General features: G+C 33.4%; 1 protein-coding gene across 3 annotated transcripts in view; it reads right to left on the reverse strand.

Annotated features, from left to right (window-relative positions):
• The window catches only part of LOC125683226 (potassium channel subfamily T member 2-like), a 78,814-nt gene that overhangs the window by 14,363 nt on the left and 48,030 nt on the right, over window positions 1–16,421 (reverse strand). For all 3 annotated transcript variants that reach the window (XM_056142134.1, XM_048924158.2, XM_048924163.2), the window contains 14 exons: window positions 16,176–16,239; window positions 15,182–15,290; window positions 13,787–13,895; window positions 13,315–13,464; window positions 11,155–11,384; window positions 10,606–10,861; window positions 8,428–8,481; window positions 5,633–5,735; window positions 4,967–5,139; window positions 4,140–4,211; window positions 3,417–3,548; window positions 2,870–2,981; window positions 2,102–2,290; window positions 1,643–1,780 (listed from right to left, as the gene is read on the reverse strand). In XM_056142134.1, the coding sequence (XP_055998109.1) occupies window positions 1,643–1,780; window positions 2,102–2,290; window positions 2,870–2,981; window positions 3,417–3,548; window positions 4,140–4,211; window positions 4,967–5,139; window positions 5,633–5,735; window positions 8,428–8,481; window positions 10,606–10,861; window positions 11,155–11,384; window positions 13,315–13,464; window positions 13,787–13,895; window positions 15,182–15,290; window positions 16,176–16,239 (1,891 nt within the window). The remainder of the gene's footprint in view (window positions 1–1,642; window positions 1,781–2,101; window positions 2,291–2,869; window positions 2,982–3,416; window positions 3,549–4,139; window positions 4,212–4,966; window positions 5,140–5,632; window positions 5,736–8,427; window positions 8,482–10,605; window positions 10,862–11,154; window positions 11,385–13,314; window positions 13,465–13,786; window positions 13,896–15,181; window positions 15,291–16,175; window positions 16,240–16,421) is intronic.

A 16,421-nucleotide genomic window follows, 5' to 3' on the forward strand; every position in this document is an offset into this window, starting at 1 on the left:
CACAAAAAATTCATAAACAAATATCACACTACTCACGTAAAAAATGTGGACCTTACCGTCATCAAGCGCAGCGAAACACGCCATTTCGAGATTTTCGTCGACGAAAGCTCGGTAACAGTAATGAATAAGGTACACTCATTTTGTATCTATTTTGTGACTTTCTTTATTAAAAGACACAGTTCTCTAATGTGTAACGTGCAATTACTACGTAATTTAATAACTTGAAGCATGAAGCAGTTTCACTTTGCAACCGGATATAAGAAATATTATTTCGTATTCCGATCCCAATAGAAAGTTGTTGACTGGGAATGACGTGTTTTAATTCAATATACATGTAACATCAAGCGTTTTTTATATCACATTAAAAAAACCCAAATATATACACATACGCAATGTTGTAGAGTTATTTCTTGTAAATTTTCTTGTGTGCAGTTGTCGTTCGTTTCCCTATCAATGTTTATAGGTGACGCTGTGCTACAAACGACAATTTTCAACTTTATCTTTTATTTTTCTATGTATATCAGTATCAATTTGATCGAAATCCTGTATTCAAATTGATTTGAATACAATATCATTGCATTTCCTTACATGTCAATAATCAAAATTAGATTAATTCAGAAAAGTTACATGGATTATTTAATGGCGGATGTTTATAAAAGTTTATGTTGATTTACCTAGGAGTAAATCAGCTGACACAGAACCCCCGCTGACGACCACTATACAAATCAATACAAATTACTGCGCAGAAAAGTGCGTGATGACCCAGGGAGATTGAACATAGTTCAACTCCCAAAAAGGGGCATTACTTATTACTTTTGCTGTATATTGTATCTAATTTTTCATATGCGTGGATAACTATTTTTAGCTGTGGACCGAATGCAGTATTTCCAGCATTCTCATCAAAGTCGCCCCCTGAAGTAAAAAGTACAAGTTGGGGCAGGATCACGGGTAAAATCACAAAGTAGGACAAGTGGGGGCAGGATCAAGGGTAAAATACAAAGTACGACAAAAGGGGGCAGGATCAAGGATAAAATCACAAAGTAGGACAAGTTGGGGCAGGATCAAGGGTAAAATACAAAGTACGACAAGTGGGGGCAGGATCAAGAGTAAAATCACAGTACATGACTGTAAGTTTAAATACTATTTTATTTATTCTAATTTGATTTTCTCTTTTTATCTCTTTGCACAGCCGTCATTTCTTACTTCTCATAACATTTCTATGTATTTTTATTTTGTACGTCACTATACAGTGATTTTTACCTATATATACATGTAAGTGCTATACATGTGTAAATGTTGTTCACAATGTTGAACATAGTATTGTACGTTTAACTTCGTTATCTCAAACTTGATAGGGCTGGGGAAAAAAACGAGGGTTCAAGATGTTGGGGTTAAAATACAAAAAGAAACTAGTCGGGACTTCCAACTCATTTCGACATACATGTACATTGTATCCATAGTATTCAAGACATCAATGTTTGAGATACTGAAGATCAACTGTATTTAAATGACAATTTCAACACAATTAAGGGTGTTGGACAGCACTGTAAGAAACTATTCCACAAATTGCAAAACAAATGTAGAGGCTATTTTTGGAATGTTAGCTGCCATTCTGTTATAATTTTCCTGGTCTCAGTCTTACCTCTTCCTCTTCTACAAATATCCTCCTTTTCTCTGACCTGTAGATGGCTATGGGTACCTCACCAGTCACCTTACACAAGCCTATGTACAAATCACCATAGGTCTTGTACTTTGCAAGTATGTCTCGCTTCACCTTTATCTGAAATAACAATCATTCAGATACTACCTTCACATGTCTTTCAACTCATTCAATTCAACTGAATTCTAAGTATGCTATATGGTAACTATGTTCACTTGTTTTACAATAGGTATTACATGTACTTCAAGAAAATCAAATTCATAGTACATGTACCATGTTAAACAATTGATATGATATATTAAATGTAGTTTGCGAGTAATATTTTCAGTTCATCCAATAATTTGACCAAACCGTTTTCAAACTGTTCTCCCTATATTACAATAGCCATGAGATCTAGACTGTAGCAAACAGGCATTGTAATTTGAGTCCCAAGCAACTTACGCTAGACAAGTGCCCAGAGTTCTCCTCAGCATCAATCCCAAGCAGAAGGCGAACAAACTTAATGAGGTAGCCTTTAGAGCAGGTCTGATACAGAAGAGTATCCAACATACTACAACTAAACACCTGTCCCGCAGCAAACGGAAGACGGAAAATATGGACCAGAGTGGATCGCATATCGTCCCGGAGCTTCTACAAAACACAACAGTGAAAAGATTATTATGAGTATCCATACATTGTTTCAATCATTCTATGTCAATAGAAAAAATATGCATATTAGGTGTTTGAAATAAACATAAAAGGCATTCATAATCTGAAAGGCCATGAGAACAAGTTAGTAAACATATGCAATCATTTATTCTAGTGCAACCATAGAAAGTTGTGTAATTCGTATATTTGTCGCTGAAACAATGTCATTTGCATCGAAAATTAAGTAATAAACAAAGTTAGATAAAAATATAACCACCTGCAGTCAATGATTTTCTGCATGTAATGAATTTCTGTAATACTGTGGAATCAATCAAATGTGGAGGCTAATTTTTGGAGATTTTACTGTTTCATTGGGATATAATATCATGGACATGGTACACTGAAAAATTATGTAAATTGTGTATTTTGTTGTGGTTTGAAATTCACAGGATAGGGGGTATTCATGAAATCTACAAAAATTGAGCCTCACGAAATCTAATGATGCCACAGCACTTTCCTCTTCCATCAAAATATTAATGCCCTGTTAATGCCCCCCCCCCCCCTTCTGATGTAGATTCAAACCTTCTCCAGTCTGGCAATTTTCTTGGAGTACTCATCATGGGGCTGAAACTGCATGAATTTAATGTTGGAGGTTTGTGAGATTTCAGTCAGAATGTTGATGTTGGGGAATAATCTGCAACAAAATCACAAATGCCATTATTCTGTAGTCAGATATTTTTTCTTACACACCTCCCAACTACAGGGGCAGATTATAACTCTTCAAATAAGCCAATCCCACTTTAACCTCAATGTACATTCATGTATTTTTAATAACCTTGATTGATTAATCATCAGTTACTGACCACCAATTAAGACAACAAATCAAATTAATCAAAGGTGTAGCTGCAGTACCCGTAGTTCTCAAGGGAAAAAATTGGTATCTTGTACCATTTATTTTCTCCTCAGAGAGCTACAGTTCTGCAAAATAAAAACACATCTTTCCCATGAATTTAAGCATGAAGAAGTTGTATTTATTCAGCAGAGCCCACAAAATTTTATGTAAATGAAAATTAAGACATAACAGAAATTCTATTTCCTGATTGTAGAAAGTAACAGCTCAACAACTCACTTAAATATGGACTGTACGGTGACAATGGTGTCCGCGTCTGTGAGAACAACTTCTTTAGCCTGATTGGATGATCTGTTAACGATGACTAAATGACTGGCTTTGTTAATACCAGCCCGCAGTAGGTCATCCACACTGAAAAACAATAAAAAGAGCTATGCCGTCCATCTCAATATTTATCTTGAAAGGTTTAAAAATGGCATGGTTCTAATCTAACCCTTGAAAACAAAACATAAAATGTTTGAAATTTTAGATAATTTGTTTTTAAGCTTCAATTCTTACACATCAATATCAGGTCAATAAATACCACACAATTTTGCACCATTGCTTGTAATTTTGCCAACTAATGTCATTTTTAGCCAAATACCCTATTTCAAGTGCTTACTTCCTGCAAAAATAACTTCATGAACAAGAGTAATGATGTCCATGCCAATTGTAATTTTTTGAAAGATATGAAAGTACAGAGTAGTAAAACTATACATTATGTTCACACAGTTGCTCTGTATCTGTAGAAATGAAAACTACAATGTATACAAAAATATGAACCTTTCATAAAAAAAATCTGTAAAAGTATGAACCTTTATTGAATTAATCTTTAAAAAAGAATACAGCATATCAATAATTTTTAGAGGCCTTATTAGACCCATTCCATATTTAAAAGTGTTCCACTAGCATATCTAGTTAAAGATCTGTCTTAGGTTTTGAATAATCAATAACCATTCTTACTTCTTGATGTTTCCCTTCATCCAATAAACCATGGGGAAGTGTGCCAGCGAATCTACATACATACTGGAGGGTCTGAAACAAGAATCAGATCTCTGTTTTTTTAGTATAGCATGCAGTACGACAAATCAAAAGCACTGACATGTTCTCACATTAGTCCATCTCATCTAAGTACACTCTATCAAATTGGTTACATTACTTCCGTATTTGCATGCTAAATGAAATTTATTATTTTCATACTGTACAAGTAGAATTTTTAGCAAGGATTTAATTTTGGCATTACTGTATTAGCAAAGGTGTTGAGATCGCTAAAATTGAATATCGCCAACAATTTATTCCATATCGTAGGTAATAAATATCTTATAAAGTCACTAAATATTGCCTCTTGCTAAATGTATATATACCCAATTTTATTAGAAAATCACTAAATTTGCATAGCGCTAAAAATTCCACTTATACGGTATCATTTTATTTTTGAGATGAAGACTATTTCATATCCTTTGATTCTGATATCATACATGTATTGTTAAGTCAATGTAACAAGGATATATTTCACTTGAAGCACCTGAATTAATTCTCTCAGAGCTAAACACATTAACACAGCCTCCATCAAGTGTTGACTTGTAATTCCACACTATAAAGTATAGTAATACATGTATTACTACATGTACAATACAAAATTTAAACCTATTTCAGAAATCATACATGGAAACTATATATCCAGGAGACGAATTTTTTTTTTTAGAAACAAATAGCAGAAACCTTGCTTATGACTTTCTATATTTACTCCAAGGCCTCCATTGAGTGTTGATCTATAATTCAATACTTACTCTTCTTCCAGCATCAGGATGATGGGACTGAGAGACTTAATGCTGAGGAATCTGGACCGCAGGGGCACAATAAAGTTGTACACGCCCACACAGATTTTGTCAGCTGACAAAATGATCAAGTGACTCTGCCATCTATCATCTCGGGCATTCTTGTAATTTACATGGCTACAGTCCTATCAAATCAATATCAAGTGCTTGCTATCAGATATACAGTTTAAAAAATCCTCCAAAAAGATTTATCTAAGATGTGTGACCTTCATTTTTATGTACATGTATACATCATAAGTGGCAACATGGCTGATTTGAAGCTTCAGTTGCATTGTTTATACCCCCCCCCCCCTTTCATCATCCCCCATCTGAATGCTATGACGTCTCTGTGGTTTTGTCACTGGATTACAAAGCCATAGATCATGAGTTTGAAGTAACATGAAATTTTGTTTGCTTTCAGTTACATATATTATGAAATAATAATTTTTGGGATAAATCTTGAATGTATATGTTTATCACCATAATATTGATATCCAATAAATCAACAAGAAAAGCATTTGACTCTGAATCAGGAGAATTTTAGTGGAGGAGCTGAGCCACCTTTCATATCATCAAATTTTTCAAAATAAAAAAATTAACTTCTGATAAGGAAGACGACTCTTTAGTCGGGCATTTTACCTCTCCCCATCTGAGACAACAGGAATGGCGAGGATTCTTCACAAGGTGACACAAGGTCTTCCTGCAACCAGTCAGGAAAATGGGCGGGGCACCTGTCACAAACCTGTTCACAGAATTCAGCTATGTTATAAACCAACCAATGTAAAAATTAATGAGTTTTGAATATCATGACTTGCCTTTAAAATTAAACGAATAAGGTTGTTAGTATCTGTTAATAAAATTCCACAGCATTAAATATCCTCACTCCCTAAGCATTTCTCTACATCAGACATTAATCCCAAAAACTACTCACTGCACGCAGTACATTTTGCAATAAAGAATACCAACAAAATCTAGTTTCATACTTGAAATTTGAATTTAACACCTTTGCATAGTAATTGGTGCATTACATTGTACAAAAATTGTAATATATCGTGACTGTTGGATCAAGCTAGTACATAATATATCAACATATTATATTCTACAGCATTTCATAATGTAACTTCCTGTAGCCTTTGATTGAATGGTATTGCAATTTGGAATGAATAAGTGAAAAATGAAAGCATGCGGATAATTGTGTCCTTTTAAATACATGTATACCATTATTTCAATTGATGAAGCGGTGAATCTCTCTATAGATTACCATGTATCTACATTGTATATTATGTAAAATGAATCACTTATTTGTTAGTTGGTTTAGAAAAAAAATTATGTGTATGAAAGCATGAGAAAACAATTAAAAACTTTTGAAAGAAACAAGACAAGACTTAACTTGCTATCTAGAATGTAAGGTGATATTACGCTAGCATGGCCCTGTAAACAGGATATTGGTACATCAAGGTTAAATCAAGTGCACAGCAGTATAAATGTATTATATTTAAGTACATGCATGTACATAGTAAGAAAAATTACGTACAAAACCATTGAAATTCTTCCATGTGAATAGTACTAGTGATACAGACTTCTACAATAAAATTTCATGTAGTGGCTCTTTTACTAGATTCAACTCAATTTTATATAGTGGCCTTTTTTTTAAATTCAGTTCCATTTCATATAATGGCTATTGCACTAGATACAGTTCTAGAAACGTCAGCTTTAATTAATTCATGACAGATTTCACCCGATAATCACTCAAACTCAAGACTGCAGATTAGATGCATTACTTCCTATGCTGTTTGTAAGACAAGTTTTGATTGGCTAACTAGATGTAAATTTCGATACACCCTGCCAAAAAAAGAATTGAAGACTTTCGCTCCTTAGAATGTATGCGATAATGCGTTACAATTCAATATATTTTGATGTCATGTTATTTACCCACAGCTTGTAAAACATGTAATATACCTAACATGTATTCCCCTACTTTAATCAGTATACAAGAGCTCTGCAAGGCAGGGCATATTCCCTCACAATCCCAAAGTGAATAGGGTTCTTCCTCTCTTGATAACAAACTTAAGATGAAAATAAAATTATAAAGTGCACCACCATGGCACATGATATGCCGATCAGGTGTCCCTTGAAATAAAATCTGAATGAAGATGACATTACCAAGGCATCCAATATTAAAAGGATATGAAAATTCAATGTATTTTATATTTATCACAATAATACATGTGTATGTATTCTTGCATTAATTATCACAATAACGTTACTAACAGATGTAGAGCATTCTTGGTGTTCGTGCATGGGATAAGAAAAAAATCTTATTTTATACTCCATTTTTCAATGCAACAATGCAAAAAAAGTTCTTTTTGTTTTTCATTTGGCTGTGACCTAGTATGAGATGCATGACAAACCTTACACCAGCTAATACACGTCAAGTGACAACAAATAATGGTTCTAGTCCATGAAGTTTCCGAGTTATAAGCAGGATAATTAAAGTTTTACTATATTTGGTCATATCACTCTTGTTTAAGGTCACTGCCGCACCAAATTATAGGTCACAACACACCTTTATTTCAAGAATATCAACTGACATGGTTTGATGATTCTATAAGCCTCAAAGTGTCAAGATTATAGGACAAACAGAGAAAAGCTTTCAGACAGACGAACGGACACAATCACCACACCATTATACTGCCTATCATAGACAGCCATATATAAACCTGAAAAAAACTTTAAGTTTTAGTAGTTTTACTTCCATTCAGTTAAAAAATATACCTTAAATATTCAAACTTTCAAAACCACAACCACAAAAAATACTGAGATTTTGGACGGTGTACATGTTATTGAAATGTGAAATCAGTAAAATAGCTTTATATACATCACACTGTACCCAGTAACCAGAAAAGCATAAAAAACAATGTGCTTTCACCGACACAAAAATACACAGCATTGAAATTTTTTTCTCCAGATTTTCATCTAGAAATTTATATCAATTATCTTATAATTTTAATCCCACAATTCATGCTGCTGTCATAGAAGCTCTGTATGAGGCAGACTGCCATGCACAACATTGCATTGTCTGGATGTATATGTGACATTCTGACTCGGTTATATGTTATACTCAGTAAGATGTAAATATAACATGTTTTCTGCTACTGAATTTTACCATTGTTTAACTTTGGGTACCTGTACCTTTTTTTTTTTTTTTTCATAATGAACTTTTCAGAGGAAAATTTTAAAGAGATTAAGAATCAGTATAAAATGATGTAATATTAATAAGTCTAAAATTAAACAAATGTTATAAACTGATGTGCGTATATATGACTATTAAAAAAGACAGTAACTAGTACATGTATATATAGAAAATTTAAAAGAGTACACATTTTGAAAGAATGATATTTTCATCTGCTTTTTTGTCCTGTTCACACACTCACCTTGATTTTACGTCAGATTTTGCTGTGTTTACAGACAAAAACTGGGGTGTTGTCCTTTAATGAAATTTGGACAACTTTTATGCAATCATCAATACATGTATCACAATTATTAAATATGTTACAGATATTTTCCTTTTTCACAAGTCTTAGTATTACAGTACATATTTTTCATATATCCATTCATCACTACAATAAATAATATCCTTAGATCAACATCATTTTCATTTTCATCAATTATATTATATCCAATTTCATTAAAAAGTAAATATAATTGTTCTCACAAAAAAATCTAAAACCATTCAAGTACTTTAGTTTACAAATCCTCACGAAAACAATCACTAAGGATTTCAAGTGTTTAGTACTGGTCATGCACCTAAAGATGATATCAAAAATAGTAAAAACTCTCTTCAGGAGATACACATATCACTATATTGCACATCAAATGACAATGAACAATAGATCCTGAAATACTTGTATTGTATTATCACTTGAGATATTCATATTTTTCTGATGAAAACACCCCCCATCCATTTACAATCTCATAATTTTTTTCCTCAATCCTGCAACTATCATACAATATAAATCTATTTTTCAGAGAAACGTATCAAAATATGTACTAAAATTTTAAAAAACAATATGCTAAAAAGACCGTACAGGATTATCAACATTTCTGAGGTCACTACCTGAGAAGTACAAAACGCACCGATATCAAAACCATCCACAAAAGCTAAGGAGTGGGCTAAAATAGGTTATGCCTGCTGCCCGATCCCATTCATTTATTTGTGAAGAAAATATTGTTTTAAAAAATCTACTAAACCTTGAACACAATATACCTACATGTACATGGCCATCTTTGTTTACAACTCGAATGCAAGACCTAATCGAAAATGATTAGATAGTTCTTGTTTATTATCTAGAATAATTCAAAACATCAACTCCAGCTACTTGGGCTTACCTAATGATACCCGATTCACAATTTTTGTTTACAGCTAGAGCACAAGACCTCACCAAAACTAATTAATGATGAAAGTTTTCTTTGGATGACCAAAATATAATAACCAATCCTATCAATTTGGAAATTTCCAAATTAAATATTTCATTTTTGGACCGATGCTAGAAAAATAAAACATTATATTCACCTCAAAGGTACATAGAGGTGAAAAAAATGGATCTGTTTTTTCTAGTATGTTGGATCTCAACCACAAAATTGCACATTTTTTACAGTGCAACCACAACAACACACATTTTGTACAGTGCAATCACAACAATACACACCTTGTACATTGTAACAAAACAATACACATCTTGTATAGTGCAACCACAACACACACCTTGTACAGTGTAACAAAACAATACACATCTTGTATAGTGTAACCACAACAAAACACACCTTGTACAGTGTAACCACAACAATACACACCTTGTACAGTGTAGCCACAACAATACACACCTTGTATAGTGTAACCACAACAATACACACCTTGTATAGTGTAACCACAACAATACACACCTTGTACAGTGTAACCACAACAATACACACCTTGTACAGTGTAACCACAACAATACACACCTTGTACAGTGTAACCACAACAATACACACCTTGTACAGTGTAACCACAACAATACACACCTTGTACAGTGTAACCACAACAATACACACCTTGTACAGTGTAACCACAACAATACACACCTTGTATTGAATAAGTAGCTCATTACTTTAACTTGTATCTTTCAGGTTTGGTGTTTCCTTGATAGCTATCATGGAGACAGATCTCAACAAACACAAGGACCAAGACACACCTTGTACAGTGTAACCACAACAATACAGACCTTGTACAGTGTAACCACAACAATACAGACCTTGTACAGTGTAACCACAACAATACACACCTTGTATAGTGTAACCATAACAATACACACCTTGTACAGTGTAACCACAACAATACAGCCCTTGTACAGTGTAACCACAACAATACACACCTTGTACAGTGTAACCACAACAATACACACCTTGTACAGTGTAACCACAACAATACACACCTTGTACAGTGTAACCACAACAACACACACCTTGTATAGTGTAACCATAACAATACACCTTGTACAGTGTAACCATAAAATACACACCCTGTATAACGTAATCACAACACATGCATACCTTTTAACAAACCTACTTACTCTTCACTGGCCATCTCATTGTACATCAGCAGTACGTTATGGTTTTCTGTGGTATTACCCACACTCTCTCCAATGCCCCGCTGTAGGATGTCTGGGGTTTCCACCCTGGTCTGTAGGGTATCTGTGAGGGTGGAGGTGAAATCGAATCCCATCTGACTGGTTATTGTGTTAAACACACTCTCTTCCCCAGTAGGGGTACTCTCCACTTCCAGTTGTGCATGATCAAGGAACCGCTGTAATTCTGATGCTATCTTCTCTGTTCAGAAAAAAATATTGCATTGATTTCAACTACTGATTTTCAAAATTTGTTTACACAACTTGGTATACACTAGTGTTCATAGATGTAGTCATGACTATAAATTAAATCATCTAATGTTATCAAACAATGAGCACAGTTATGTAGCTTAACATCAAAAATTAAATTCAAAATGCATCACATATGCTGACATTAAAAGACTACACAAAATACCAAAATGGTGTCATGGCATTGTGATTTACTCTAACAAAAGCAGAATCTTCTGACTATTGAGCATAAATCACAAACTGCACCATAATTTTTCTCCCTTTGTTGCTGTTTCTTCTTGCTTTTCTCCTCTGTAACTGGCCTATTCGGGGCTATTCTTGTGTGTTCTTCCTTTACTTTACTGAGGTAGAAACAGAAGTCGGAGCCTTTCAGGATATAGTTAGGTCCGGGGTTGAGAACTAGTTTATGGTCCATCTCTTGGTCCTTGTCTTTGTTGAGATCTGTCTCCATGATAGCTATCAAGGAAACACCAAACCTGAAAGATACAAGTTAAAGCAATGAGCTACTTATTCAATTTGGCTTACACAGACAATCTGACACAAAATTCAATGTATCACAATTTGCATTTAATCTCATCTTTAAAACTTTTAAGGGTCAATCAGTCTCTCAATAATGAATAGTTGAGGATAAAACTGATTTCAAAGGGTCAATTATGAATTTCCCAGGCTACCACTAGTTTAGTCAATCAAGGAAGCATGATTTCATTGATTCCTTTGATTTTCCTGCATTTCTTACATATTGTCAGTCATATATACCAGCGATTAGCAGCTTCCCTAAGTCTTGTATTACATGATATCGTACCTCATGCCCCATGGAATCGTACTTTGGTAAAAATTGCATACTCTGATATAAATCAAGTATACCAACTTCATAACTGAATATATGAAGCTCACATTTTCCAAATCCTATCATTAAAACATTTAAGATATATTTTCATATTAAGATGAAAGTAAAATGAAAGTGTAGTTTCAAGAAGCAACAACATGAGACACAAAATCGGTTAAAAAAGATTTCAGCAAATGTTTAGGATTTACCCATTTTTGTAATAGAATATTTGTTAATCATCAATTCATTTAAAAACTTGCTATTAAGTTCAATGGTTCAAAATATAACAGAACTGATATACATTCATTTTAACATCAATTTATCGATCCAGTGAATAAAAATTAAGAATTTACACATGTAGGTGGGCTTGTTGCATATCTTATTGTCTGAATTTAATGCTCATCATTCTTTTAATACTAAAAATAAATAATTTAAATATGAAAATCAAAACTTAACATTTCGATGAATCAAACCATCTATTCAAAGCCAACTTCCAATTAGTTCTGTACTACACAAGTTTTTCAAAATCTTAAGGGTCATCTTGACACAATTTTTATTTCAGAGGATATTTTGTGTGTTCATCCATATCAATGCATCTATACATTAATATAAATTCCGGCCGTATCAATAATTAAGAAAATACATATTCTGAGAAATATTCTGTAATCTGTCATAAATATCCATTGATAAACTTACTCCTTATCAATGTACAAATGTAGATTACCACTGAAAGCTACATGTAAATCTTTGTATAATGCAGAGAGAAAAAAACATGAAAAGTACAGCTTTTTCTCACATTATCACCAGAGTGAGATTGACTTTACCCATGTGAGATTTGTCTGTCTTACTGTGATGTCATTGATTGTGACATCTAGGGCTGAAATGATACGCTTCTTTCACGATGATACATATAGCAATACTTATGCCATGATTTAATACTTTCAATACGATACAATTTACAGAAAAAATTAATAACATTGAAAAAAAATTAATTACCATGATTCCAAATCATAATCTTAATAAAAGCAAAATATTTCCAAACTGACCTGCGGTAAGACGCCTGTTGGCTCTGTAGTTTAAACTTATAAAGTTAATTATCATTTTCGTCAACCTCTAGGCAAACACATTATTCGGCGCTATTATGTCCCTCATGCAGGTAAAAATAATAAGTACAGGCCGAGCCTGATGTATTTTACTGAACCAATTTGAAATAAACGTATTGAACCGAAAATCAAGGCAATAAATCGAATATTGAATCAAGCGTTTATATTGAACAGTATCAATATTTCGGTGAATCGTTTCAGTCCTAGTTACGTCATATATTTTCTATGATTGACATTACACGGTGAAGTAAAATACTTTGTATTGTTTTCTTTGAAATTTAATTGGGTATGATACATATAGCTTTCTGGTGGACAACTTTGGATCTTTAATTTACACTCATATGAGATTGGGAAATTCCACCTCTGGAAAAAGATTCGCTTCAGCAAAGCCTAGTCCTACATTGCGAATCTTGTCCCCGCGGTGGAATTTCCCTATTCCACACATTAATCCTGAACTGATCAGAGGGTGTAACTTACTTGGAATGAACTTCAGCTGAAACATTGGAGAAAGTCTGGCCTTCATACTGGCTAAAGAAAATACTTTTACTAAGTTGTATGTGATACACCTCATTCCCTGAATGTCGACCATAGAGCTGCATCCATGATTCTGTTGCCATTTCTCCCTCACTGTAACAGGTCAAAACAAATCAAATATACCTCAATATCGATTCAAATCAGTGCATCATCATATAAAGTTATTGATATTCTAACTTCACTTTCACAATGATCCGACTTTTTTATACACTACCATTGCCACCATGACAACTTTTTCATGACAATGATCTAGTAATTACTGCTTTCCTGTGGATGTTTTAACCAGCAGTAACACTAGTAAGTGTGGACAGTCCAGGGTAGATAAATATCACTACTTACTATCCAGTGGATGTGTGAACATGCAGAGACACCAGTGTAGGCAGTCCTGGATATATATATATATATGACTACTTACTATCCTGTTGATGTGTGAACTAGCAGTGACACTAGGGTCGACAGTCCAGGATATAAACAGTTATTGGCCAGTAAAGCATAGGAAAATTCGTCCTCACACACAACATGCTCTGAAATACAAGGCTGGTATATCACTTTAAGGATAGGCAGAGCAATGGTCATGTGGTTGAAATACATTTTGGACTCCACGTCATTATAGTGGCTGTCTTTGCTTTACTAGCTATGACATAGCTTACTACAGTAAAACACAGTTATAGCAAATCTCCATAGCCAGTGAAAAACAGTTCGTTATTTGTTATACATAAAACACAATCATAGCAAAGAGACAGTGAAAAACAGTTTGTTACTAGTATAACCAAACTTCATTATACAAATAACACGATTATAGCGGACCTCCAAGGCCAGCGAAACAGTTCCTTATCACCAAACTTTGTTACATGCATATCCAATATTGTATAATTTTTGCTACTTTCTTCTCATGGGGGGAATAAATATCCTTTTGCAATAAGTGTTACTTTGTTATAAGCATGTTTTACTGTAAACTACATTATGTCTTATAGTTGGCAACGATGTGATGGCTGTTAAGGCTCTCAAACCAAAGGGAAATTCAATTAGAAAATCGCTGTGACATGATTTTTGGGATTTTTTAAAATTTCCCCACTGTCAATTTTCTTTTGACTTTGGCAAAATATTCAAAATAAATTTGAATTGTAAAATTCTTTAGTATATACTCCAGTAAAATGTTACAGTAATGAGAAGTTACAAAGTTCATGTTGCTCTAGTTCAACATTATTTTGAGTACTTTATATTCCATAATGTATTGTAAGTTTATATTAAATTTAATGTGTTTTGAAAAAAAAAATCACAATTTTTTTCATAAAATAAGACAGATGTATCAAAAATAAGTTTATGTACAACAGTTATTTCTCACGTATTATTTAACTATATTTTTGTATAAACCACAAAATCTGAAAGAGTTCTGAGGTATCCATTCCCTATAGTCTCTGTGATTTTCAGATGGAAATTTATTTCAGGGAAAATTTAACAGGATCAAGATGTAAAGTTTCATTAATTTCAAGGGAGGTAATTTTTCCAAGCCCATAACTCTCTAAAATGTCACAAATTAATTTGTGCATATTGGTATCTAGAGTACCCTATTCTAAAATTTTTACCAAGTATGAGAAAAATTCATTGACAAATGATTTTCTCATGTAACTGCCCTGCCAATGCTTAGTAACAATCAAAACTCTGTAAAGTAACACAACCATTCTAGTTCACTATTTCACATGCAATTTTCATGAGTTTTAACTATTCTATCTGTCACTTAAGAAATACAATTTGTATCTTCTTTCACATCATACTTGAGAATGCACTTGAACTTGTCTAACAAACTCACCAGCAAACTTAACATGAATTTTGTTTTCGGTCCTAAACAGCTGTATAAATTGATTCGTCTCTGGACAGAAATCTTTAACAGCCCACGATCTCATAATGGTGTTATGGTCCTACAAAACAATTGATATGGAGTATTTTGAAGTCTTTCTAAACGACAAACAATCTTATATCATACACATGTGTACCAGTACAACCTAATCAGCTGAACATACAGGGATAGCAAAAATCTTCACATTCCCATTGAAGAACAAGAATATCAGTAAAACTGATGGAGGCTCCTCGAAATGCATCTAACCAATGAACTACTTCATATGATGAATAACTCGCACAATGATCAATAACTGTCAAATATTGTTGAAATGGTTCCTTTTGCATATATAAGGTATGTTAAGTGACATTGACTTTTACAAAATGACCTTGAGTGACCTTTGTTTGAAAGCCATTTCCCTATTACTTAACATTTGTATGATACATATATAAATCAATATCGGTTCAAAAACTGTTGAAATAAGGCACTTTTTCTTTAAACAAAGTATATGTCCTGAGTGACCTTGATCTTTCTAAAATGACCTTGAGATACTTTGGACCAAAAGATAAATAACTGTTGAAATATTGTTGAAATGAAGTATTTTTTCAAATGTAAGGTATGTGTTCTGAGTGACTTTGACCTTTCCAAAATGACAATGGTTCAAATGTCCCTGTCTCAAGGAATATTTGTGATCAATTATGATCAAATTCTAGTAAAAGGCTTAGGAGATGAGGACTTCTATATCAAAAACTATTGAAATAAGGAAATTTTATGTTCTGAGTGACATTGACCTTTTAAAAATGACCTTGAAAGAATGTCTCAAGGAACAATTGTGATTAATTATATCAATTTCTGATGAAAGGTTTAGGAGATATGAGCTTGGACGGACGGACCGACAAACATGATGACGACCATATGCTCCCCATAAATTTTTCAGGAGCATAATAAAAAAGTCAGTCCCACAAACCTCTCGGTCCTTATTCGTGCAGTTCTCTGGGGCCAATATAAAACAAGCATCTGCTTCATTCATTCTGAAAAAGAAAATTAATTAATAAATTTTACTGCAACATTCATTTTTCTGGTTTGAGAAAAAAATGTTCATGGGATTATTCCTACATTTATTTCCCCTTTCCAAGAAAGATTTCATATAAGGATCTGTCTACTCCAGGAAACAAAAGTTAGAGCCCAGTGAAAATTAGTGATCTTACAGTAT

The sequence above is a fragment of the Ostrea edulis genome, chromosome 6, assembly GCF_947568905.1.
Source record: "Ostrea edulis chromosome 6, xbOstEdul1.1, whole genome shotgun sequence".
Taxonomy (NCBI): domain Eukaryota; kingdom Metazoa; phylum Mollusca; class Bivalvia; order Ostreida; family Ostreidae; genus Ostrea; species Ostrea edulis.